This window comes from Carassius auratus, chromosome 43 (assembly GCF_003368295.1).
Source record: "Carassius auratus strain Wakin chromosome 43, ASM336829v1, whole genome shotgun sequence".
Taxonomy (NCBI): domain Eukaryota; kingdom Metazoa; phylum Chordata; class Actinopteri; order Cypriniformes; family Cyprinidae; genus Carassius; species Carassius auratus.
Genome location: NC_039285.1, coordinates 3,536,428 through 3,562,627, shown reverse-complemented (window position 1 = coordinate 3,562,627; position 26,200 = coordinate 3,536,428). Strand labels below are relative to the sequence as shown.

Genomic DNA, 26,200 nt, shown 5'->3' with positions numbered 1-26,200 from the left:
AATCAGTGTAGTCTCTGCAAGCAGGTCATTTCTGGAAACACTGTCTCTTTTCCGTAAGGGCCGGGGTCACACAGGGGCCTTTTGTTAAAAAGAGAAGTTCTGATGGTTGGGTAACAGTTCCATAGTATTCCATAGATCTACTCCACCTCTATTTCCCTGACTCACAGGCAGTTACTTTCTTTTTCAATCTTTGTGTAATTCTCCTATTTAAGTAAAGGGAGAAATGACAAACCGAAAGAAAAAAATCACATGTTCTAGATTACATAAATTAGGCCTCAAATGAGGATGCACTTTTCCCTGCAATACAAAAATGGAAGTCAGATTAGTCATAATGTTTTCAGAGACTAAGTCTTTCCTTCCCAAACTTCCTCTGAACAACTGAATGTCGAGCATGCATTAAGTAACATGCACAATATAGCAGTTTAACATATATTATCTATAATGTATAAAGTGTAACACACTGGTATGAAATGCCTGACGTGTCAGTTGGAGGTCTAGGGGTCAGATTGCATAAACAACTAAAACCTCTAACATCATTTTGTGAGAAATTTCCCTACTGTTTGTGAAGTTAATTAAATTCCATGACCGCATTAAACCTTTAACAACTGCAAGTCACATAGATCATTTGAAAAGTCTTTCCTAAAATAAAGTGTCTGCTGCATTGTCTGGAAGAACAATGATCTCTCCGGCAGTGGATTCTCACCATGCGGTGTGACATTACTACAGTTCATTTTGACCACGCAGGCACACAAAAGGGTCACTGTATTACTGTCAAGCAACACCGTACCACACCTACATATATTTACACATGTGTGTGTGACACTAAGCTGAGGAATGCTGGAACAGGTAGTTTTCAGGAAAAAATACTCAGTACAGATTTTGTTGAGTTTCACATTACTCTCTCATTGATTTATCATCAAAATGAATTTGTCAGACAAGTGAGACCGCTGTTGATGTTTAAAGTTTCATAGTTTGTGGTTGCAAGGGTGGAACTTGCAAAGCACACTGAATTTGCTGAATATGCATAAAAATAATTGACAAAAATAACACGTCTGAAATGTATGATAACACATTTTTTCAGCTTGGATTCTGCTCATTTCTGCTTAATGTTACATTTGCTTTTAGTGTTACCATTATACCAGTTTCTACATTGCTTTCCGAACTGAGGCTATCAAGTTTAGACCTCCCAAAGAGATCCAGATCATATTATTGTTGCATTCACACCACTAGAGGGCAAAATAACACACAACCAGAGCAATGTGTCAGGCTGGCCCCCATAGCAGTATCCCCTGGAGACATGGGTTTTCATGTTTTTAGTTTTTTTCCAGTAGGTCAACATGACAGTTCCCAGCTTACGCATGCTCAGCGGAGCAACCAGAGATCATTTTATACCTCATGGAGTGTAGAGTACCGAAACAGCAAAAAGAGCAAAAATACATGACTTGAAAGTTTTACATTTGGTCGCTGCAGACAAGTGGCCAAAGAGGAATCGAGTCAACTACTGGAGTCCAAAAATGACAGTTGTGCAGGTTAGTGAAGGATGAAAGATGAAATATATGATATATAATAATATCCTGATGTCTTGTGTGCAACTACACTAAATGTCATGTCTATGTACATGTAAAAGATCCTCTTCTGTCACATTCTGATTCTGACATTTTAATCCCTTAAACACTTTTTAGCCCCCAATTTTGACTTGTATTGTCTTGCTGTTTCCTTTTTTCTTTACAAGAGGAAGGTAGAGGGTTCTCACTTTATTATTTTTACTGAAGTTATTTATTACTTAGGTACACAGATGTATACGCCTAACATGATCTCACTTTAAATACATCATAGGTGTACAAAGGTAGGGAGAAGGAGGGAGGGAGGGAGAGAGGGTGTGGGAGAGAGAACGAAATTTTTTTATCTGTAAAAGCAGAGTTGTTATGTAGTGACAACACCTGCATTACCTGTTCTGGTGTGTCTCCTCTGAGGTGTGTTATTTCCTTTTTCTTTTTTAAAGAGATATTTTTATATAATCAACTCTTTATACTGAGAAGAAATGGCGGATTTTCCTGGGAAGGTCAGCACTCAGACCAGCTCCACTGAACCTCAGAGAAGTTATGGAATCCCAGCAATGATAGACTTGGACTTCATCAAGAGCATTCCTGGTATCTTACTTTTGGCCGAGATTGTGAGTTGGGAAAACTGTACATTGCACTTTCCATGCTTTGTCATATGTTCAAGTGTTTTATGCTTAAGAGAAACTGCCAGATTTCAAGTGTTTATGAGGAAAACAGAGACTGTAAGTATTGATTGATAAAAGTCTCGGCATGGTTTATGGTCAGAATTTTTCATACAACTAGGATATTATGCAGATGGTTTTATGCTTGTAGGGTCATTAAGTGTGCTCCTGCACTGAGCCAACAAAAGAAGTAAACCATTTAGGAACATTCAAACTACATTCTGCTCAAAATATCAACATATTCAGAAAAATACTTACTTTGACTGTAATATAAATGACTGATTAAACTTCAATAAACATCAGTATTTTTGATGTGTATTGTATTCCCATCATACTGGTTACTGGATCAATAACCATAGTAATGCATATTCCACTTTCTATGCTTTGTCATGTGTTTCAAGCTTAATAAAACTGCGTGACACTCCCCTCAATACAAATACATTATTTCATGATTGTTAAATCAGTAAATATAAATGTAATCTTACTGAACTTTAGTGAATGTTTGACCTGAGATGTGTCTGTTTTAGTCTTTATTCTGTGGAGCAAGTCACATTTGTTGGTATCTTGTGTCAGACACATAGCCTGAAACCTGAGGCCTTTATCAGATGAATAATAGATCGTGAACTTTTGATATTCATTGTATAAATGAATTCCATCGACATCATCTGTTTGTTTATTTGCTACCTTATTTTTATTTATTTATAACTGTGTAAAAAGATTCCTCAGGACATAGGGTGCTAAAAATATCATTAACTGTTGACAGTGTTGCATGTGAAATATTGTTTGGTATCCAACGAGAACGACCAGGAAGATTCACACGTACATCACTTTCATTTTAAAGCTCATGTATGTAACTGTGCAAGTTAAATGTCATCTAAATTAATTATAACACCCTGAATTAAAAAAAACTTAGTGATAATAGGGGTTTTCTTGACTTGAAGGATAAATGTATGAAAAAATAAAAATTCTGTCATCATTTACGCACACTTTTGTCCTTCCAAATCTGTAAAGTTGTCATTTTTTGCTGTAGCACACACACATACACAAATTTTTTTGTTCATCATTAGGGTCCAATACTATTTTGGAGCCACTGACTTTCACTGGGTACTTTCAAAGTATGTCTTAAGTTATGAGAAAGTAAGTAAGAGGTTGTGCAAATGATGACAGAATTGTAATTTTTAGGGGAAGTAACCCTTTAAGTGGCAGTATTTTGTCATTAATATTTAACATCCGATCATCTCCATCTTCTGTTCAGATTGCTGGTTTACTGGTGTGGACGCTGATCGCCAGTACCAGCTATGCCACGATTCCTGCTTATGGTTGGGTGATGTTTGTCAGCGTGACGCTGTGGCTTCTGAGCATTGCCCTGTTTGTTGTGCTGTTGCTGAGGTTTTATCAGAGTTTACCCTCAGTGCCCTTGCCTTTGGTGGTGAGCGTTTACTCCTCTAATAGAGGAGATATCTTATATTATTTGTGACTTTGTCAGTTAAATCAGATTTGTCATTCTGTCTTCCATTCTTCCTTGTAGCTCATGGTGTTCTATGTAGTTGCAGCTGTTCTATACACAACTGCTTTTCTGGCAGATGCTGTATCCGTTCCACCAAACTGGTCTTTTTGGCAAGGTCATCTGGGAGCTTCTGCAGTGAGTGCAAACATCTCCTGAACACACTTTACACACATTCATAAATAATATGAGCTGAGAGAGGTGTGTTCATCCTACCTCATTTCTAAAGTAAAGGCAGGCTTATCTGTGAAACACCTTTAGAAAATAGCATTGTGTCACACTGCTCACCCAGATGAGGCAATTCAAATGTCTGCAATGCTCTCAAGTATTAACAAATATTTAAACTACCGTTTAAAAGTTTGGGAGCAGTATGATTTTTCTCATGAAAGCAATACTCAAAGAATCGTGAAAAACATGTATTATGGTTTCCAGAAAAATATTAAGCAGCAAACGTTTCAACTATGATAATAATAAGAAATGTTTCTTGAGCCCCAAAACGGCATATTAAAATATTTCTGAAGGATCATGTGACACTGAAGACTGGAGCAATGATGCTGAAAATTCAGCTTTGGCATCACAAAAATAAATCAGATTTTAAAAATGATTAAAATAGAAAATATTAATTTTAAATTGATGACATCTTATAATTTGACTGACTTTACTGTATTTTTGATTAAATAAATTAACTTAGGTGACCGCTTGAGACATCTTTCAAAAACATCAAGAAATCTTAAGGACCCCAAAATTTTGAATGGTAGTGTAGATAGGGCTTTCTTAAAAATAATAACAATTAATAATAATAACCAATATGTTTTAAGCCAAAAAATATAATTTGAGGGAGGGCCTTCATTTATCTGGTTAAAGCATTATTCATCACTGAAAACTCAATACAGTATTGTTGATCAAATAAAAGGCTTTTAGTAGATGGTTAAAACTGTCATGAGTTCAGAAGCAATGTTGTATAGTAAAGTGTGTTTTATAGAGCTTTAAAACCACATCGGTCCAGATTAAATTGTGCAGCAAGCACATGACAAACCTATAATGCTTTTAGTGGAGGAGTGTAATCACCGTTCATACCTCCTCCATGTGTAAAGGTCAACAGTTTACGCTTCTAAATTATTACGACATCTTTAAATCTGCTCAATGGCTGTCTATATACATTCCTGTAAAATAGTTATATGGCGTGAAATAATTTATCTGTTGTTTAACTTGTATTAAAGGGATAGTTCACTCAAAAAGAAAATTAGCCCATGATTTCTTCACCCTACGTGAAGGTGCGTATGTCAGTTAGCGGAAGCTAGAGATTAAGATTTATAAAGTTGGATATATGGATATTTTTCTTACACAAATGCATTGTGTCGCTTCAGAAGAACTTTATTAACCCCCCAGAGCTGGGTGGACTTCTTTTATAATGGATGGGTGCAATTTTTTGGCCGTCAAATTTTGGGTTACCTTCCACTTCCATTATAAAGAATGGATTAGCCTGGACTTTATTTAATATAACTGTGATTGTATTCACCTAAAAGAAGAATGTCATTTACACCTAGGATGGCTTGAGGGTGAGTAAATCATGGGGTCAGTTTTCATTTTTGGGTGAACTATGCCTTTATGGATTATGTTCTTAAATTCTTAAAGAGACAGTTCAAACACGAAAATGGATTTAGAATATTTTAAGTTGCACATACAATGAGTGTCATTAGAGTCCAAAACAACATTGAACCCCATTAACTTTCATTGTAAGGGGAAAAATAAAACCCTTTTTTTGGTTGCACTTTATTTTACAGTACGTGTACTAACATGTACTTATAGTGTACTTACAGTGTATTTATCTAAGAAAGTTCTGGTAATACAAGGTAACTACATGGGGTAGGGTTAGGTTTAGGGGTAGGTTCAGGGTTAGTACCTAGTTATTACATAGTTATTGTAATTACTATAATAAGTACATATTATGTACATGAGGAACAGGACTGTAAAATAAAGTGCTACCATTTTTTTTTGTTGATGGGCACACTTCTAATACTTGAGTACAATATGTAAGATCTGTATTTTTTTCATGCATCTTTTCTTGCAGTTCTTTGCCATAGTGGTGACACTGTTATATGGAGCTAGCAGCTTCTTTGCCTATTTGAACTGGAGGGGTGAAGGGCAAAACGCAGCGGCGAGTACAGTGCCTGTGTAGACCATCCTTGGATTAACACTCTCATTCACTATGTGAGGACACTTGGAAGGGGATATTGCTCAGATTATCTGGCATAGCTGAAAATCCTCTTCAGAAACGTCCGACAACCCTTCTGTATAACTGTGCCCATCATGATTGCTTGATGGTTTAAAACATGGACATTGTGTGTATGCTTATGTGCATTAGTCGAGGGGTCAGTAAGATTTTTTTAAAGAAAAATAATAATAATTTGACTAAGCAAGGATGCATTGAATTGATCAAAAGTGACAGTAAAGACTTTTATAATCTTACAATATATATATATATATATTTTTCCTATTTCTTATTCATCAAAGGGGCCTGAATAAAAAAAAAAAGTAGTATGGCTTCCAAAAAATAAAATAAATAAATAAAATGTACCCTTACCCTTAAAATGTAATTTTAAAATGTTAAAGTAGAAACACTATTTTAAATTGTAGTAACATTTCACAATATTTTTATATACAATATTAAATGTATACAAAATAGATTTTACTGTACTTTCTGATCAAATAAATGCAGCCTTAGTAAGCATTAAAAAAACATACAAGAATCTTACCAGCCCCAACTTTTAAACAGTTGTGTACTTTTTTTTTTTTTTAAAGATACACTAAATGACTTGAGCAAATATGTATTTAAGTGGTGAGGTTCTTGCATTATTGTGAAGTTATGCTTAAGAATGTAATTGATTAATTGTTTTGAGCATAAAAATGGTTTGATAAAAAAATAATTAAAGAACCACTGTATTTATTTCTCTCATACACAAACTCAAATATGTCTATATATACAAATAATGAACAAATATACACAATTACGCAACATTCATCTAGTAAGAACAACACATTCTTCTAAGAAGGAAGTAAAAAGGCTGACATTAGTCATTTATACATCAACAAAACAAGTATTATTTTGAATATTTCCTTCTTATTGTCACTCAGAAGATATGAAAGCCATCCAAAACATGGACTCCACGTCATATTAAAGAGCATGAAAAACTGCATGAGATTATTTGCATTGTTTCTGGTGACTGTATAAACACCATATACATTTTTTTATTCTGTAATATTTTACCTGGGGATACGGTCTTGTAAATAAAAAAACGGGTCTTTTAGAACTGTTGTTATATCAGGAACATTGTGTAATACTTTTGTAATGAAAAGCCCTTTATGATTGTCAAGTGAAAGTAATTATTTTGGTACATTATGTTGTATAAGGACTTAACCGTTAAAAAAAGGGGTTCTATTTGAAAAAGTGCAATAAAGTGGCAGCTTTCAGATACTCACATGCTCACTATCAGTTTGGTCAGAAACAAGTGTTTTGCTGAGCTGTAGATCAACAAAATATAAAAGACTGATCCAGGCTGAGTCTGCATTTTGTCACAGATCATATGAATACTGCTAAAGAGGATGAGCTGACGGTTAACCTGAATGTTACGTTTAAACATTAACCTAAGTTAAACACTGATTCCCTTCTGTCAAGTTAGTACAACAGTGTCTGTTTGTTTTGGGATGAGCCAGAAAGGAGTTTTCAATAAATCTTCATCTTTTTACATGGGAATAATCATGTGGTGACTGATCATTTACATGAAATGCCCATTGGTTCAGTTCTATTGTGAGGTCATGCTGGAGGTCAGAGGTGAAGCGGAAGCAGAGTTTAAAGACTTGACCACCAGGCCAGTACTAAGGTCCAATCCTCTACCCTCCTTTTCCTATAAAAAGAAAATTGGACAAATTAGTTTCTCTTACAGACTATGGCAGGTTTATAGCTTCTGTTCATGAAGTAGAAAAGTAGGCCAAAGTTTCATCTTAGTAGGTGATGATGTTTCTAGTTATTTTATTATAGCCAAAAATTACATTTTAACTGGGCAGAACGGCTTTTCTATGAACTGTAACATAATCCAAATACACATTATTTTACATTATGAATCCTATATTTTCCAATACATAAAGAACTGATTTTTACTTACTGCTCTGTAATCAATGAACATCTCTTTAAAGGCCATAAAGTCAGTGAAAGTGAGCAGCATGTCTAGTATGTCACCCGAGACTTCATCTTTGTGCTGTCTAATTGAGAAAAGAAGGATTACAAATACACTAAAGTAATTTAGGTCACAATTAGGAAATAATGTTCTAAGTAAAAGCTTATGTAAATACCTCCATCTAGTGGTAAATTAGGTGTATTACAATAACATTTTAGAGTAGGGTTTTTAAAAAAATATATCAATAAATACATAAATAATACAACTAACAAAACATATGGAAGTAGAAAAGGTAATAATGTAACATAATATAAACGTATTTTTCCATACATTATATATATATATATATATATATATATGGCTGCCAGAGCTGGGTAGATTACTAGAAATTGTAGTCCCTTACGGTTTAAAAATTACATAACAAAAATTGTAGTTAGCAACATAATCCATTACATTACGCATTTCTGGTAATATTTACTTTTTTATTACTTTTAGATTACTTTTGACCTTACTCGTTAAACACATTGATTTAAATAGGATAATCTTGTACCATATTGATATAAATACAAAGAGTAAAATCTAAGTTTTCCAAACTGGGGTTGGTAAAAGAACTGCAGGGGGTTTGTGAGTAAATAATCTTAAAATAACATCAACCAAAATAAAACCGTTGTTTACTACATGTCATGTGACCTTTAACCAAAAACCTTGAAAATATAAAAATCTATCTATATCTATCTATCTATCTATCTATCTATCTATCTATCTATCTATCTATCTATCTATCTATCTATATATATATTTTTTTTTATTATTTTTTTTTTATTTATTTTTTTATGTGTTTAAAAACACACACACAAAAAAACTTCCAAACACATTGTAATACATTATTAAATAACCTACTGCATGATAATTCAAAAAAAATCATAGGTGTTCTGTAGTTAATGCAATGTTGAAAAAAAAATATTTTTGTGAAGCCAGTGGTCAAATGCTGTGTAGCAACCTGACTAATGACTGGTCTTTGTGTGAATGTTCACAAAACAGGAAGACTTTCCGAGTGTACATAAGCGGTAAGCAATTTTAGAAAGATACATTTAACAGATGAAAAAGAGGAATCAAGAAATTATTAACTATTTATTGCTATTGTGTGAATATGTAATCATGTAATTAATAAAAAAAGTAACTGTATTCTCATTCAGAGTATTTTAAAATGATGTTTTATCTAATTAAAAGTACTCCATATTTGGATCTGTTAGTTACTACCCAGCTCTGCTAGCTGCCATGTAAATTTTAAGAAGTTGCCCCTTATATACGAGGATGATAATATTTGAGAATCTTTAGCATCCCTGTTTTATACTGACTTAAGACTGAATTGCTATTGTCTGTACTGTTTACTTTTTTGTATATTTAACAGTATTCATGATACTGTCAGTGTAAAAGAAATACTGTCAGTCACTGTCAAGCCGGAGTACTATACTCAGGCCCAGAAAATGAGATTCCTGTAGCATACTTGAGTGAATGGGTGAAGACATCCATATTGAATCCAGGAATTCGCTCCAACAACTGCTGCTCCAGATGTTTTTCTAGGATTTCAATCTATGATAGCAAAATTTAGTAGATGACAGTTAAATGAAGTATTTCCATCTTACATGAATGTAATAAAACAAAGCTTAAAGTACTACATACATATTCATTAAAAATAGGTGTATAGCTGAGCTTGTTTTCTTCAGAGTCATCAAACTCAAGGTAATATTTCTCCATGAAAGACTGCTGGAGATGTTGGAATTCATCCTCTGTGAAGAAAGTAACATTAGTCAGTTATAATTGGGTTGGGGGATTGCATGAATGCATGTCCAGGTCTCGTTTCATCCCAAACCATGAGAAAATAAATAAAGAAAAATAAATTACGTTTTGCATACACAAATTAAAACAATTAATATTTAGTACATTTTCCACCTAAATGACCTGGGACATGTTCTTGACAGATTATGTGATATTCACACTTATTATAGATGAATACTGAAACCTTATATTAAAGATGAACGGTTGTTGTCATAAGTTACTGTGGGTGATTTAATAGAAAAATAGACATATGAATACCCATTATAATATCCTCGATGTTCCCGATAACCATGTCAAATTCTGCATCAGCATCCGATGATCTGAAGAGGCAAAATATTACAGATAACAGAAGAAAAAGTGTATATTCTATAAAGTTCCAAGCATTATTTTCACTAAAGAAAACAAACTTACTTGGAAACAGCAAAGTCTTCTCCTTCCAAATTCTGCATTTCAACTATGTTCTCGTTGCCACCGAGCAGATCTTTAGGGTTTTATAGAAATTTCAGATAGAGGTGTTTAAATAAGGTCACAAAAACACAAAAGGCTAGATACGATCACAATTATGAAACTAGTCCGCCAGATATCCGTAAGCTAGCTGCTAGAAGTGCAGGTGCATGGTTGGCCCACTGGAGATTTAAAGAAGCCAGGACGGTAGTGCACAATCAAACGACTGGATATGTGGTCAATGATTCATTTTCAATTCAAAAGTTTATGAATAATTTTGAACAATTAATTACCTATCTGTCGAGCATCCATCATTAATCGCTCAAACGTTCTTCCTGAAGTCGATGCTGCCACGGCAACGAGAGAACGCGTACTTTTTCGAAATGTGTTCGGTAGAAAACACTTTCCTTTTATTCGGTTCCGCCTCTTTGAGTTACTCGACAAAGCAAGCCCAGGGAGAAAGATTTTCCAGACAATGATATAGGCTTTAGATGTAGCTGTACATTTAGCCTTTTATATTAAATTAGCTTTTAGTAAGTCAGGCGGTAAGTTTTTGTACAATGTGAACCAAAATCCATACAAATAGGGTTCCTTTCCCTAAACTGTTTTGAGGGAACCTTTTTAAAAATATATTTTTTAAATATGTAAAACTGCACTAAAGTACAGGACAAATGAATAATAATAATAATACATAAATAATAAAAAGATGAAGTAGAGAGAAAACCTATGCCAAAACAACACAGATCAAAGCCACAATACAGAGTACTTTATTATTGTTTTTCCTTTAACTTTTATTAAAATGCTTTTTGATTTATAAAATTTGTGAAATTTGGTTTGTAAAATGGCTATTTTTGTCTTATATGTTATGTTTACTAAATAGCATTAACAGCTGTAGCAAGTCTTGTTTTGTGTCACGCACATGACGTCACCCAGCGTCTGCCCGACCCGTGACGCTGCGTCTCTTTGTTGGCCCAGCAGCAGCAGCAGCAGCAGCAGCAGCGTCGCTCCTATGTTGTTGTTTTCTCTGCTGCTAGAAAACCTGGAATGCTAGCAAGCTAAAGAAGCATTCTCGTCTGGTTCTGTTCTATCTGCCAGATAAAACACGTCAAACGTGTGGCTACATTAAACGCAGCCCAGTCATGGACTCGGACGAGGGTTACAATTACGAATTCGACGACGAGGAAGAGGAATGCAGCGAAGACAGCGGCGAAGAGGAGACCGCGGACGACACACTGGAGCTCGGCGAGGTGGAATTGGTTGATCCCGTTGTGGCCGGCGGAGAGCGAGACGACTGCGGGGAGACGGGAGGCAGCGGCCTCGGGCCCGGTCAGGATGAGGAAGACTACCGCTTTGAAGTTCTAACCGCCGAACAGATCCTGCAGCATATGGTGGAGTGTATCAGGGAGGTCAACGAGGTCATCCAGGTAAGTGTTTTTAAGGATTCCCCCGAGACCAGATCACCCTGGATTACCCGTTATAACAAAAGAGGAGATTTTTACGTTGCTCTGGGAAACTTTGTCCCCCTTTGACAACACGAGAGACGTGAAAAATGCATCCGCTGTCTTTTGAACAAAGCTGATTTTAAAACCATCGTTAGTGACATTACGTCAAAAAGATAGATACCAAGGAGAAGGTTTGCGTCAGCCTAGCTTTTTCCCTGTCCTTAACACATCCAGTAATGACATAAGATGCTTAACTAGCTTCTAGTTCACCTGCATACAAAATCAGACCGACGACTCCCATTATATACGCTTTAGGATGAACAAAACTATATTTGTATTGCCAAAATGTTTGCATCTCAACATATGACAGCCCACGTCACGTATAAAGTAAAATAGTAATATTGTAAATCACTCCATTTTTATTATAGCCCCTTGTTCCTGTTCACACTAGCTTAGTACGCTAACCACGAGCATACAACCCTAATTTAAGTACACCAGAGACTACATTATGTTCATATGTTTAATAGGTTTTCAGGGCAGGTTGTTGCTAGTCTGATAGAGAAGAAAGGTGTTTTCTTAAGCGTCTATTAATGGGTTATATCGCGTTAGCATGTGAGAGTTAACTTTACCTAGTTGCTCCCGACAACAACCTGGCGGAGCCTATGCTTCATCATGGTTGGTTATGTTTGATTAAACAGCACAAAAATAGCCTATCGAAGTGAATTTGAGTAAGGAACTATGTTTGCTTTCTGCTGGAGTGTCATAGCCAAAGGCGGTTTGGTGTATTAGCTGTCTCCTGGAGCTCCGCATCTCACTCTGCCTCCTGCAGTTTTGTTTTGTTTATGCTGGTTAATTTCCAGATTTTGTGCTAATTTATTAGATTTCCTCGTTCTGTACCGTCAGGAAATGCATTTTATGTTCACATGCTGTTACTGTGATAAGTTGACGTGATTAATGCTGTGGCTCACTTCATCCGTGTGTATATTTCTGTTTGAAGAGGATCTGTTTGTGTTTGTCCCAGTACAATTCAAGCTTGCTCTGGAAGACCTACCTTACATTTTCAACAGAACGGAAAGACGACCTTGCTTTAGTTAAGGAATGTCAAATTAGCCTGGTTGCAAACCCAGAAGGTTATGTTGGTCATGACTCCCGTATCCCAGCATCCCTCTGAACTGAACTGCCAGTATGCTCCATTGACATGTCAGTCCACATAACCTTTTTGGAGTACTGTAGTTCAGGCTTTCTCTCCCTGACGGGCAAGGATGAACTGCGTGGGAATCTTTGGAGTGATGTTGTTCATGACATCAGCCAGCAATTATTTAGGCTTTAATTAGTAATTTTTCACAATAATAATAATAATGGCGGTAATTAATATCAAGAGTTTCCTGACAAGTTATAAATCTAGCCGTAATTTAAGTTAAAAATAAAAATTAAAGGTGATTCTACCCATTAAATAGATATAAGTTGAATTTGTAGTTGTATTAATATTTTCTGTTGTGTGTTAGGGTAGTCAGAGGTATAATTGAATAATTGTGTGTGTGTGTGTGTGTGTGTGTGTGTATAGGTCAAAGACCTTTTTGGTTACAGCATCAAATAAAGTTTACAAGAGTGACTTTATATACACAGCAAGCATATTAAATGCAAGTAAAGTGCCTGATTAATAGCTTCAAAGGAGTTTTAGGAAAAACAAAACACAACATCAAAACATGGGTGAAATAATGTTCCATCATCATTCAGCGTAACAGATATATTTATGTAAAAATGAAACAACATACTTATTTTGACCTGTACATATTCAAATATTTAAAAGAAAGAATAAGTGATCATACTAAATTTTATTATATTTTAAATGAATATATATATATTTTTTAATGTATTAAAAGATTTATGCCTCTCTTGTATCTCTCGTTACAGAATCCTGCTACTATCACTAGAATATTACTTAGTCATTTTAACTGGGACAAAGAAAAGCTGATGGAAAGGTAACTGTTCCCCGCGTTTTATTTCCTTCCACCAAATTATTACTAGTTAGATAGCACCTCTCTTTATTCAATACTGAACCATCAAATTTTGAGAAAAATCTACTGTTTATCTCTTTGCAGGTACTTTGATGGTAACCTGGACAAGCTATTTTCAGAGTGTCACGTTATAAACCCCAGCAAGAAGTCTCGGACACGTCTCATGAACACAAGATCGTCTGCACAGGATATGCCATGTCAGATCTGCTATCTCAACTATCCTAACTCGGTCAGTGCCCCCCAGCCGAACCGCTTTCGTTGCCTCTGGTGGTTAATCCATTTACATGGCTGCTTTGTTGATAGCTTTTTAGCAGGCACAGACGGAATCTGTGCCCATCGTTCTCAGTAGTTTTGCACATTCATTTTCCTTGGAATGCTCTTTATTGGACATTTTGGATATTTTGATTATACTTTCAGCCAATAAAAAGTTTAGTACTCTCATTTCCATTTACATATCCTACTGTTCAAACATTTGGGGTATCTTATGCTCACCAAGGCTGCATTTATTTCAATCAAAAATACATTATAGTAACAGTAATATTGTGCAGTGTTATTAGGTTAGAGTCGCTGATTCTGTGCTGTCATAAACATTTTCTAACGTAATCTGCTCTTAAAATGTAATTGATTTCTAGTGTTACATGATTTTATGGTCAAGAATATTTCTTAGTATTTTCACAATCGAAAACCGTTCAAATGCTTAAAAAGTGTAAAAGAACAGCACTTATTTGAAATAGATTTTTCGCAACAATTAAAAATACTTTTTTGGCAACTGTTATTTTCAATTAATTTAATGCATCCTTGCATATGTTTCTTAAAAAATGTGCAGACCCCAAATTATACTGTAGTGTATTTAATGTATTGCACCCATTCTACAGAATTCTGTGTGTTTCCTCAGAAAATCAGCGCATTAGATGCAACGTCTGCAGATTCAGTCTGTGCCTGGTTATTTCAGTGAATCTGTTGAATTGCTTGACAGGGTGAACAGATTGTTTACAGCTTGGACGGGATGCTTTTGCGTTGTGGGATATGTGAAAGTGGTATGCAGTATTATTTTGACATATCTGTGTTTTCATGTTTGCTAATTTGTGCTACACGCTACAGTGTCTCAGTCGGCAGGAAGGATTTCTAATGAGCTCCTTTCACCAGTAATCTCTTCGCTGGATTACTCCTATTGTATACCATGCAACTGAGGAGAGCAACAGGCGGGTCTTCGGATTTGCAGGGAACCTTGAGAAATGTGTGCGTGTGTCAGTGAAAGGATAGATTAAGTATGGCATGCATGCATGTATTGTTTTGATCAGCTTTGTCATGAGAGCCAACAGCGGTCTGAAAGAAAACTCTGGATTAAGCAGCAGGGATTTGGAAACTGTTCTATTGGTTGCTTTGAATCGTGACTATGAACTATTTAACTGTAACGTCAACCAGGAAGTCCCAGTCTCACGGCTTGTCTGCTTAAAATAAAGGATCAGTTGAGGCCAAAGGATACAGCAAAGTTTGATGTTAAGAGTTCTGCTTAACTAATGACTAATGACAGATTGTGGATGCATTTAAAGTATCAGTTTATTGGGACATTGAGTTTGACCCGTTGCTTCATAAAGCTGACCACCACTCAGTTCCCAAGAGATGTTCCTTAAATACCATTAGTGCTGTTAAAACTACTTGAGATATTGTTGAAAGCAATGCTCTGCTTGCGTCTGTCCTACCACAAATATTAAGCTGATTTGTTCTTGGCATGTTGTCTGTTGTCCCGAGAGAGAGAACCAGGCATTTCCTACCGGGGGGCCTGAGACTATAAAACGCATGACAAAGGGATGCTTTGTAGGAGCGGTAGATTATCACTACGGCTGAATCTTCTGTCACCTGCTCAGAACTGATTTGTAAGATTCCTATCTGAGCCTTGTTGGTTGTATCGATCTGTTGAAGACAACAAGGCTCATCGTGTTTCATTGGCACGCAACAATGGATAGCTGTTAGCTAGGATTGGTTTCATTTCGGTGTAATGTTTTTCATCGTTTGTTATTTGTATCCTGAGTTATTGTGTCACTTTTGCAAAATCCACCTTAAATAAGAAACGTATTACGTTTATTATTGACTATGCGTAATCTACACTGTTTTGAGAAGTTGCTTGTGTTGTTAATTGTAACTTTCACTAAATGTGGATTTGTTGTTGTTTGGTCTTTTGCAGTACTTCACTGGTCTGGAATGCGGGCACAAGTTCTGCATGCAGTGCTGGGGTGATTACTTAACCACCAAAATCATAGAGGAAGGAATGGGACAGGTACATATTTCATTTCTTAGTACATAGAACCTTTGATATCATTATACCAACATTTCAGTAATTGTTTCTAATACCAGTGAAATTTTGCGATTCACAATGCCACAGAAACAACTAATACAAACACAACTTAGTAAACAATATTAATAATAAACACTACATTTAAAATGTTTGGGGTTGTAAGATTTTTTTTTTCTGAAAGAAAATATTTAAATGAATGTTGAATTTTTTTTTTACATATTTTGGAAACTGATACTTTTTTTTACAGGATTCTTTAATAAATAGAAAGTTCAAAAGAATAGCATTTGTTGGATATTTTGGTAACCTAAATATCTGTATACTGTCACTTTAATGCACAGTTAAATGCATCCTTGCTAAATAGAAGTATTATCTATTGAACCATTTAAACAAACAGAAAAAAATGAACTGATCCAATCCCAATCTTTTAAACAGTAGTGTAGCCTTCAAGTACTTCTTAAGTAATCTGTAACTGCTAAATCTGTTTGTAATAGTTAAGTTAATTGTGTTTAGAAAAATAATGTATAGCTGTGTCAATATTGCATGCCTAATATTCTAAACAATTTGCAGCCACTGCATTTACACTGTGAATGCTCTTTGGCGAGCACACGTATATACGCGTGAGGTAGCAGTCTGTCAGTCTGATGGGCTGATGTACATGTTGCAGCTATTTCATATTTAGGTATTGAACTATTCATACTGGCAATAGCAGATTTTTTTCTGTGCCATCTGACATTTTGTCTGTTCTTCTGACCTATTGTAACACAAGCTTTTTTTTTCTGTTCTAGACCATTTCTTGTCCTGCTCATAGCTGTGATATTTTGGTGGATGACAACACAGTCATGTAAGTGTTTGAGAAAGGCATATTTGTAGAAGTACTTGAGTATTATTATTATTATTATTTAAGGAAAGCAAGGGGCCACACTTTTTATGTAGGTTTAAGCATTTATGTAGGTTTAATATATATATATATATATATATATATATATATATATATATATATATACACGTATAGTCGCAGTATTGAAATTGTTCCAAGAATAACATCATAAAAATTTCTCCCGTTTTATTTTTCTAAGAGTGGTCGATCTCCACTCCCTTATAGGGTCGTTGTCTCTGTCTCACGTCACCATTGCTTGTGATATACTGTACGAAAGTTTTGAGTTCATTATTCTTAGCTCAGTGTCCTAAGTATGTTTTGGCTATCTTAGATGAGCTGATAATTTATTCCTAGTCAGAAGTAGGACACACTGTTACCCTGTCTTGCTGGAGGTATGAGTCACAACACGGCTCCTCTGTTAGATTATTTGGGATTCGCACAGCTGTCTTAACCTACATTTGATCTCCCTGCTGCTTTTGTGATGCAGGTACAGGGTCTGATCTTTGTGGCCTTTGGTGGAAAATAAATATAGTATTTTAAGCATGCATGTCTGTTTTTCCGTGAACTAAATATATCTCAATTATTTCAACAGGCGACTGATTACAGATTCAAAAGTGAAGTTGAAGTACCAGCATTTAATAACCAATAGTTTTGTAGAGGTATGATTTAATTCCATTCTGTTATATAGTGTGGTCGAAAAGTCTGATACCACGTAGTAAATCTGTATTTTTTTTAAATCTGTAAATAGATAAAAGCTAAAGTTTTTGGAAACGCCAGACACTAATCAAATAATGTTTGATTAAAAATGAATCCTCAGCATTCAGTTGTTGCACTTATGATTTTTGGTTTGTAGATTTGGTTTATTCTGTTCTCTTCCTCTGCAGTGTAACAGACTGTTAAAATGGTGTCCAGCACCTGACTGTCATCACGTTGTCAAAGTACAGTACCCAGATGCCAAACCTGTACGGTGCAAGTGCGGTCGGCAGTTTTGGTAAGACACTGAACTCCCAATGAGATCAGATACTTTTGGAAAGTGACCTCAGATCAGTTTTAGGGCTTCCACCAGCTCATTGAAAACCTGATCAAGCCAGTGACACTAGAACCCAGGAGACATGTTCCCTACATGGCACTGGTAATCTTATCCAACCTTTAAAGCTGCGTGATGATTTTGGGAAGCAAAGACTCATTAGAGCCATTAGAGCAAAGAGTCACTTCATGTATGTGTGTGTGTGTGTGTATGTATATATTATGCTCTCCAATGCTGCATTTATTTGATCACAAATTGCGTAAAAATAAAATCTATATTATTGTATTGTACATATTGTATAATTTTGAAGAGATCAAGTGTTTTTTGTGTTCATGATATTTGTGCTTGATGAGAGAATGCTAATATGTTTATTATTATTTCGCAGCTTCAACTGTGGAGAAAATTGGCACGATCCAGTGAAGTGTAAGGTGTGTTGAGGCAACATTTCATGTTTTCAAATCTTTAAGACCAACTAGAATTGCACAACACTGCTATCAGTGTTTATATATAAATATGTCGAGTCATGGCTTTGTGTTATAGTACATAATGTTTGGAGCTTTTCATTGTCAACAATGCCTTCTGTGTTTTTCACAGTTAAGCACTGTTTTGGCTTTTATTTCTGGCTGACCAACCTGGATCATACTTTTCCATAAATACTGTTATTTATTTAATTGCACTACATTGATAGGAAACTCAAAACCATTTAAGTGCATAACACCCATAATACTGTGGCAAAATGAGTAGAATGCCCTATTAATAGACACCCATTCTGAAATATGTCAAGGACAGCTCTGAAAAAAATGAATGCACATTTAAAGTCTAGTAATTTCAGTAGAAAGCAAGGGAACATGTTGATTTGGTATGGCAAGTGTTTTTCTGTCTGAACAAAGAAAGCAAGCAGACTGCCACCTCTCCTACTCTCAGCATTCAGAGGCTCTTCAGAGACTCGTCTTGTTATTGTGGGGGTAGTCTTGGCAAAAACAATGGAAGCTTCTAGTCCCTTGTGCTTCTCGTATGGGCATTACAATCATCTTCCACTGAGAGAGAACATTTAACCGTTCATAAGCACAAGCTCTTGCACATGTTTTTATATAATACTATATCTTGCATACCTTACTTTTTAGTTGTCCTATTTGCTATGGTGAATTGTTTCCTGTATGTCCTCTGATGCTATTTTACCTCTCGTTCCCAGTGGTTAAGGAAATGGATTAAAAAATGTGATGATGACAGTGAGACATCAAACTGGATTGCAGCAAATACAAAGGTCAGTGGTAAGACTCATGTTGATGCGGTACATTTTTCCCAGTTTCTTCCGATGACAGAGAAGAATAACTTTCTTCCTATTGTGTTGCAGGAATGTCCAAAATGCCACGTCACCATAGAGAAGGATGGGGGCTGCAACCATATGGTGTGTCGGAACCAGAACTGCAAAGCAGAATTCTGCTGGGTTTGCCTGGGACCCTGGGAGCCTCATGGCTCTGCTTGGTAGGTCCAGGTGTTTGGTGGTTTAAGGTTGTAAAGACTTCATATTAACAACTGAAAATGTATGAATTTTGAAGTATGTACAGGGGTGTACATAAGTGGTCCGCAGGTCCGCATGCCCGACCAAAATAAAAAATTAGTTATATAAATATGTTCTGAATATGCGCATTTGCGTATCGACATGGTTGACAGCTACCATTTTAGATCACAAACTGTACTATATATGTCTTATTTCCAACCTGAAGGCATAAATCTAGGCTATACCATGCCGTTTTCAAAACCCAATGCAAAAATGTGACATTAATCTACTGACGCTCTTTAATCAGCAGCAGCTCTAAATCCAGAACACGTATACTTACTTGCCGGCAACCTGCCAAAATAAAAGCCTGCTGATTTTAAGTTTGAGTATGTTGGAAACGCTTTTATTTATTTTTAGACGCTTTTATCCAAAGCTACTTAAAATTGGGGAATACATAAAGCGATTCTTCTTAAAGAGGCAAACAAAGGAAGTAGTAGTAAATATTAGCGTTTTATTTTTAAGTTTACTATTAAATAAATCTATTTGTATTTAATACTAGGACTGCCTTTTATTTTTAATAATATTATCACACACTATTATTTAGTTTATTTACTATCATTATTTTTTTTTTAACTAAATAAATAAAGTGCAATAATATTATAACTATTATTAATAAAAAAATGTATAGTTATATTTAATGGGTCACACTATATGCAGTGTGAGGACCAAACCAAATCTCCAAGTTCTCTTATGAGAATCAGGCTGAAAAAATGATGTGCACACCTGAGTAAAGGATTGCAGTGACTTCCAACCTGATTAACTTATGCTTTGAGGTCAAATACGGATCCAGAAAACCTTTCGTTTCTACGGATCCTAACGGTAAGCCACTGATCGGAACCAGCTAATAATCACTTTCATTGATTCGATATGTCATCTCTCAACTTAATGATCACATTTTGATGAGCTTAATGTAAAGTAAATTTCAAGGAATTATAATAAATTATAAATAAAAAAAATTAAAGTTTAATTACACCTATGGGTTGCAGTTAATATCAATTTGTCATTATCACAAAACTACTAAAATTTGCTCCCAATCTGCAAGCCACTGTAACCTCCTTTTATAAAGTTTTTTTTTTTTTATGTCTAAAACATTATTGGCTAATTGAACTATTTCTTGAATGTGTTCTTACTGAAGGTACAACTGTAATCGTTATAACGAGGATGATGCCAAGGCAGCCCGGGATGCTCAAGAGGTAAATAATGTCAGTCCATTCATGCTGAACATGTGAGTTGTAGTCTCATATATTCGTACGCGTTGTTCAGCGCTCTAGAGCAGCCCTGCAGAGGTACCTGTTCTACTGCAACCGCTACATGAACCACATGCAGAGCCTGCGCTTCGAGCACAAGCTGTACGCCCAGGTCAAACAGAAGATGGAGGAGATGCAGCAGCACAACATGTCGTGGATCGAGGTGCAGTTCCTGAAGAAGGCCGTGGACGTGCTGTGCCAGTGCCGCTCCACACTCATGTTCACCTACGTCTTTGCATTCTACCTCAAGAAGAACAACCAGTCTATCATCTTTGAGGTAAACTAGAGATAATCAGCCTTGAAAAGTTTATAAAAACTTGAATAATGTCATTTGAAATGTTTTGTGGTCTGTGTTTACACTTAGAATAACCAGGCAGATCTGGAGAATGCTACAGAGGTTCTCTCTGGATACCTGGAACGAGACATCTCCCAAGATTCTCTGCAGGACATTAAGCAGAAAGTACAAGATAAATACAGGCAAGTGTACAAATGTTCTTTAAAGGGATAATTCACCCCAAAATGAAAAAAAATTATTTGTCATCATTTACTCAACCTCACATCATTCCAAAGCCATAGGACTTTCTTTGAAAAATATATTATAAAAGATATTAACCATCTGTTCCCTTTGACTTTCATTGTATGGACAAAAAAAATTTAAGTCTCAACTAAAGATTTAAAAATAAAGCTTATTATTAAATGCTTAAGTTAACTCGGACATATCTTACAATTTTCACAGACCTTTCTAGCGCCCTTCCTGGCCAGTTTGAAAAAAACTTGACATAAAACAACATTTATTTCATTCAAAGTGTGCATTTCCATGGATTCAAGCTTGACCACATGAACATACGTTACAGGAAAATTGTGCATGCGTCTCATTGGCTGCGTTTACACTTGGCATTAACATTCGACCTGTGTCCGGATGTTGTCCACATACACATTCAAAAGACAAGTGCAAACGCACTTCTGATCGGAATATTATTCTATTAGCGTGTCCTGGGCCAGTGGTAGTCGAGGACGCATTGTGATCGGATCTCAGTGTAATGTAAACGCAATCCAGCCATCGTGTCTGCATTTGCAGGTCAACATCACGCAAAACACCGCCCCCACTCTTTCGCGAACTGTCAGAAAAAAAGACGGAGAACACCCGTGTGAAGAGTAGTGAGACTTCTACATTTCTCTTTGATTTGTAAAATGTCCCACAACTGAAAATGCTTTTCGAAAGAAAACCCACCTATTCGGGTTGACTTTGCGCTGGGTAATTCTATGCAGACTTATTTAAATATTGCGCAGGAAAAACAATTCGATTGGTTATCCAGATAGAAAAAGTCAGTTGATGTTGCCAAGTGTAAACGCATCGTGTTCTGATTGACTGATGATCTGATCTGCTTGATCAGATCACGGTGATCACATGTTAATGCCTAGTGTAAACGCAGCCTTTGTTTATAACAGTCCTCTTGTGTGCAGATACTGTGAGAGCAGACGGAGAGTGCTGCTGCAACACGTACATGAAGGCTATGACAAAGACCTGTGGGAATACATCGAGGATTGAGGCTACATACCACAGACTCTTGGAGACAAACTCCACCCACTAGAGCACTGATGCAATGACAAATGAGCAGCACAGACCTCCGCTGCCTCCTCCCTGGCAAACCCCCCTGCATTGCATAATTTTTTCCAGATTTTTGTTTCAAGAAAAGCATAAGAAATGATATTTCAATGAAAGAGTTAGAATATTCTAAATAAAATAATACATATTCAACAGTATTGTTAGCAGGGTGAAGCGCAAGAATGGGAAATCCAACAAAAAGGCAAAATATCTTCCTTTTGCTTGCATTGTAAGATCTTGCCCTCAGAAATCTTTTCCCTCCTTATCAGTTTTGTTTTTGGACGTGTTCTGTTTGACTTATTTACTCTTTTTGTGTGTGGAAAATGGACTTTGTTTTCACAATGGCTTTAATCATTCTGACCATGTCTGGTGAGATCTGTGTTTGGGTTTGCTGAAGGTTGATTGTAAGGAGGTGACTTTTCAGCTTGCAGACGTTAGTGGAATTGTACACAAGAAACACCAAAAAAAAAAAAAAACTAAAGACAAAATGTATTTTTCAATTTGTAAATAATGCATATGCATGGAAGTTAAAAAGTAAGAGTGGCATGTGTTTGCATCATTTTTTAAAAAGATATTTATCTTTACAGATTAAAAAAAATAATGTATATTTGCTGTGTAGATTGAGTGTCTTTCCCTATCTTGGATGGCCCCTCTAAAGAGGTTTGGACTTGACTCAAATCAGGAGACCGTGTCTCTCCCTCCGCTCCTCCCCTTTGATCCACAGGGACTGAGCAAGGCTACATTCTGCCAAATTGAGCAGATCGTGCCAAGGTGGTGCTTTTCTGCCTACTAGGAGTCTTGTGAGAGCTTCTGGCTTTACAGTTGGAGGAAATGGGGGTAGTTTTACATTTGCTGCTTTTTCCAACAGTTCAAACTTTTTAAACAGAACAGTGGTTTCCTCTGCTCTGCCTCCTTTGCTGTTATTCTCCTCCCTCCTCCTAGATAGATTTAGTATGGGAAAATGATTTTTAGAGTTATAAGAATAATTTCTGAGAGCCAAACTGAGTGACATTCACTCATATAACCTTTTATATTTTTTCTTTTTGTCTCTCTGAAGTTCATTCTTTGATCCCGACCCCGGCTCGAGGTTCTTTCTCTGCCCGGTCAACATGATGGGCCTGCTGAGCTGCTTTCTTGACATCTGAAGTCAAGTGTTCTGACTGAGCCATTGACAAACAGGGTTAGGCATTTTCCACATGATCGGTTCTTTTGCACACTGCGAAACTAGCTGGAATCCATTGGTATCTCTGCTGTGAGGTTCCACACTGCTTTAATTCTTTTTGTGTCAAATAATCACGTTTGCACCCGCAATGGTTTCCAAAGGGCAGGGGGGGGGGGACAGTGTCATTGCAGATGAAGTTGGCATATTCAGACAACACCTAAAGTGTCAGTCTCAAACTGGTGATCCCCCCCCCCCCACACACACACTTTCTTCTGGAAGTGCGACTGATATATTTGCTTTTCTTTTTTCCTTTTTTTTCTTTTGTACCTCTAATGTGCTCCATGAAAAAAAATGTCCTAAAATGCATTTTTCATTCAAAGAAACCGCGTTCTCTTGCGTTGTTGCCTGTTAATACTTTTGCTTTGTGTGCTGGGAATGATTGCAATTTTTTTTATGTAAGTCTTTGTAATATGCCGTGGATGAGTGCTGAGATGGTCTTCCAGGTATAAACGTGCATACATATCGCAGAACAAGAAATGGGAAAATCTGGGAAGTCTGGCTGTTTACTTGTAGGTCCCTGTTGTTTCTATTACAATGGGACACATGGTGTGATCTACAAAATATGGAATGGTTATACTGCCCATTTGCAATTTAGTGTATGTTTAACTATCCCCTTCCGGCCACTGCTTCTCAGTTCCTCCTATCTGATCATGTCTGCTAGTTCATGAGCATCCAATTTTAACATTCACGGTAACAAAAAGCAGCTACTCTCATTTTGTTGAGACATCCAAAAACTTGTAATACTTTTCTACATGTATCCTTTCTTTATGCGATTTCAATATTTTTGATTTCTTATATACATAGTGTACAAATGTGTAAGAAATTAGTTGTTCATTTTGAAGAAAACAAATATTAAAGTGCAACATGTTGCAAACATTGCTTTAGTTTGTGTGCTTTTGTGTTTATTTCAAGCCAGTGTGTTTGACGCATGTTGGTTTGGATTGTTTTTCAGTAACACTAGATGATGTTTTATATAAAACAGGATCTCATCCAAAGGATTAATGCAGTCCACAAATAAAGCACATGGATGTCATAACAGACATTTTAGAGTTAGATTTTAATGTTCACAATCTAAATGTCCACCAGAGGGAGACCAATCTTAACTGATTCAACTAAACCAGAGGTCCCCAATTCCTTTTCCTGTAGCGGGTTTTTTTCTACAAAGTTCATCTCTAACCCTAACCGAACATAACAGAACCAGCCTTTTAAGATCTCCAGGAGCTCTGGATAATTAGAGGCAGATGTGTTGTACCTGAACTCTGCTGAACTCAACCAGACTTAAGAGTATATTTAGCTATTTCTTTTGAAAATGAAACCTACAGGACAAATGGGATGTAGAACAAATCACTGACATTTCTCTGTAGCGTATCACTTTTTGTTGTTGTTGCCTGAGAATTTGATCTCTTAAGTTCACAAGGAAACCACTTATTCCACTTCCACTTATTTCAGAAAAATAAAAAGGTAACTGAGAGGTTAAAGTCAAAATTTTAGATACAGTACTAATCAAAAGCATAGGTGTTTTTTTAAAGGAAACTTTTCTTCAGGACATTAAAAGGATAAAAAATTACAGTAAAGTTAACAACAGTTGATCTTTAAAATTCAAAATATTTTTAATTCAAATTCTTTTTGTTCTTCTGAACCTTAAAAAAATCAGCATAATTCCTGATCATGTGACTGAAGTCAAGCTGCTAAAAAAAAAAAAAATGGTTTTCCATCTGTAGTTATATTAAATATATTAAAAGTTATTTTAAATTGTAATCTTTCACAATATTACTGTTTTTACATTAATTTTGATCAAATAAATGCAGCGTTGCTCTTTAGACTTGTTTCAAAAATATTTTAAAACCCTTACATCTGAATGGTAGTATATGAAATTGCAATTACCTTTTTTTTTTACTTAAAAAAACGTGTTGTAAGTTTTAATAATAAAAAGAATGCACTTCAATGAAGAATTTGCACAACCCAAATATATGGAATTTTTTAAGGGTGTTAAGTCCGGTATATAACACATGACAGCAGCCAATATAAAAATAATTCTGTAAACAGTTAAAAATCTTGCTATACAGTATTCCCTTTCATACAATTACATGGAAAGCTTAAACATGGTTACCAACATGTCACCTGCTGGGAATGTTTGCCAACATTATAAAAAGGGCAACAACTTCACAAGTAACAACTGAAACATTATTGACACCAGAAACACAAAGCAGAGTTGAAACAGAGCATGTCTGCTTACATACAACAATGTCCTGTTATGTCAAGTTTTTGGGTCGCAAAGAATAACCCAAGACTTATAAACATATGAGTGCTTCACTGCTCATTAATTCAAAGTCAATTCATGGGTGCAAAATAAAAACATGAATACCGTCAAGACTTAGTCCTCCACTTTCAACCATCCTTTCTTATAGTCTAACAGCAGCTCAAGATAGTACTGCCACTCAGGCTCACTATCATATTTGACCTCAAATACAGTTTTCAGTGGGTTGGTATGTGCCTCGTGGATGCGCAGCACCACTCCTCTGTACCACACTTCTTTTTTGTCGTTGTCCTCATACAAATGCCAAATCCTCTTTCCCACCAGCTCAGGATATTGATTCTCCATGGCCAGACGGGCAGACTGCACAGCGGAGCGCAGGACCCATCTTCGTCGGTGCTTGGAACCATGTTTTACCGAGAGGTATGGACGACTTTGAGAGTATGAACTGAAAGAATACTCCC

At 36.0% G+C, this 26,200-nt stretch overlaps 4 protein-coding genes across 4 annotated transcripts in view; 2 read left to right on the top strand and 2 right to left on the bottom strand.

The window, feature by feature from the left end:
* Positions 1-1,363: 1,363 nt before the first annotated feature.
* Positions 1,364-6,213, top strand: LOC113061468 (plasmolipin). The gene is made up of 5 exons (XM_026230600.1): positions 1,364-1,529; positions 2,003-2,173; positions 3,480-3,653; positions 3,753-3,866; positions 5,800-6,213. The coding sequence occupies exons 2-5, from the start codon at positions 2,042-2,044 to the stop codon at positions 5,905-5,907; spliced, it is 528 nt and encodes a 175-aa protein (XP_026086385.1). The 5' UTR covers positions 1,364-1,529; positions 2,003-2,041; the 3' UTR covers positions 5,908-6,213.
* A 442-nt stretch (positions 6,214-6,655) lies between these two features.
* LOC113061463 (ADP-ribosylation factor-like protein 2-binding protein) lies at positions 6,656-10,615 on the bottom strand. The gene is made up of 7 exons (XM_026230591.1): positions 10,480-10,615; positions 10,154-10,223; positions 10,001-10,062; positions 9,587-9,693; positions 9,411-9,496; positions 7,892-7,988; positions 6,656-7,633 (listed from the first exon to the last, which is right to left on the bottom strand). The coding sequence occupies exons 1-7, from the start codon at positions 10,499-10,501 to the stop codon at positions 7,532-7,534; spliced, it is 546 nt and encodes a 181-aa protein (XP_026086376.1). The 5' UTR covers positions 10,502-10,615; the 3' UTR covers positions 6,656-7,531.
* Positions 10,616-11,140: 525 nt separating this feature from the next.
* On the top strand, positions 11,141-24,366 carry LOC113061462 (E3 ubiquitin-protein ligase arih1). Its single transcript, XM_026230590.1, has 14 exons — positions 11,141-11,610; positions 13,543-13,610; positions 13,731-13,875; positions 15,832-15,924; positions 16,728-16,783; positions 17,412-17,478; positions 17,704-17,810; positions 18,232-18,274; positions 19,039-19,110; positions 19,201-19,331; positions 20,543-20,600; positions 20,671-20,931; positions 21,019-21,131; positions 22,119-24,366. Exons 1-14 carry the CDS (start codon positions 11,326-11,328, stop codon positions 22,201-22,203), a joined length of 1,584 nt encoding a protein of 527 aa, XP_026086375.1. The 5' UTR covers positions 11,141-11,325; the 3' UTR covers positions 22,204-24,366.
* A 1,083-nt stretch (positions 24,367-25,449) lies between these two features.
* LOC113061461 (uncharacterized) overlaps positions 25,450-26,200 on the bottom strand; it is a 9,676-nt gene continuing 8,925 nt past the window's right edge. Inside the window, exon 4 of the mRNA XM_026230589.1 lies at positions 25,450-26,200. This exon is cut by the window's right edge and continues 684 nt beyond it. The gene's annotated coding sequence lies outside the window, so the exon portion shown is untranslated.

What these genes read in the sequence shown, in the direction of transcription:
- LOC113061468 (XM_026230600.1), top strand. Translation starts at nt 2,042, where the DNA reads ATGGCGGATTTTCCTGGGAAGGTCAGCACTCAGACCAGCTCCACTGAA. An exon ending in TCTTACTTTTGGCCGAGATT is followed by an intron (nt 2,174 to 3,479) that starts GTGAGTTGGGAA and finishes TCTTCTGTTCAG; the next exon opens with ATTGCTGGTTTACTGGTGTG. An exon ending in GTCATCTGGGAGCTTCTGCA is followed by an intron (nt 3,867 to 5,799) that starts GTGAGTGCAAAC and finishes CTTTTCTTGCAG; the next exon opens with TTCTTTGCCATAGTGGTGAC.
- LOC113061463 (XM_026230591.1), bottom strand. Translation starts at nt 10,501, where the DNA reads ATGATGGATGCTCGACAGATAG. An exon ending in GATGGATGCTCGACAGATAG is followed by an intron (nt 10,224 to 10,479) that starts GTAATTAATTGT and finishes AAAACCCTAAAG; the next exon opens with ATCTGCTCGGTGGCAACGAG. An exon ending in GAAGACTTTGCTGTTTCCAA is followed by an intron (nt 10,063 to 10,153) that starts GTAAGTTTGTTT and finishes TTGCCTCTTCAG; the next exon opens with ATCATCGGATGCTGATGCAG.
- LOC113061462 (XM_026230590.1), top strand. Translation starts at nt 11,326, where the DNA reads ATGGACTCGGACGAGGGTTACAATTACGAATTCGACGACGAGGAAGAG. An exon ending in AGGTCAACGAGGTCATCCAG is followed by an intron (nt 11,611 to 13,542) that starts GTAAGTGTTTTT and finishes CTCTCGTTACAG; the next exon opens with AATCCTGCTACTATCACTAG. An exon ending in ACCAGTCTATCATCTTTGAG is followed by an intron (nt 20,932 to 21,018) that starts GTAAACTAGAGA and finishes GTTTACACTTAG; the next exon opens with AATAACCAGGCAGATCTGGA.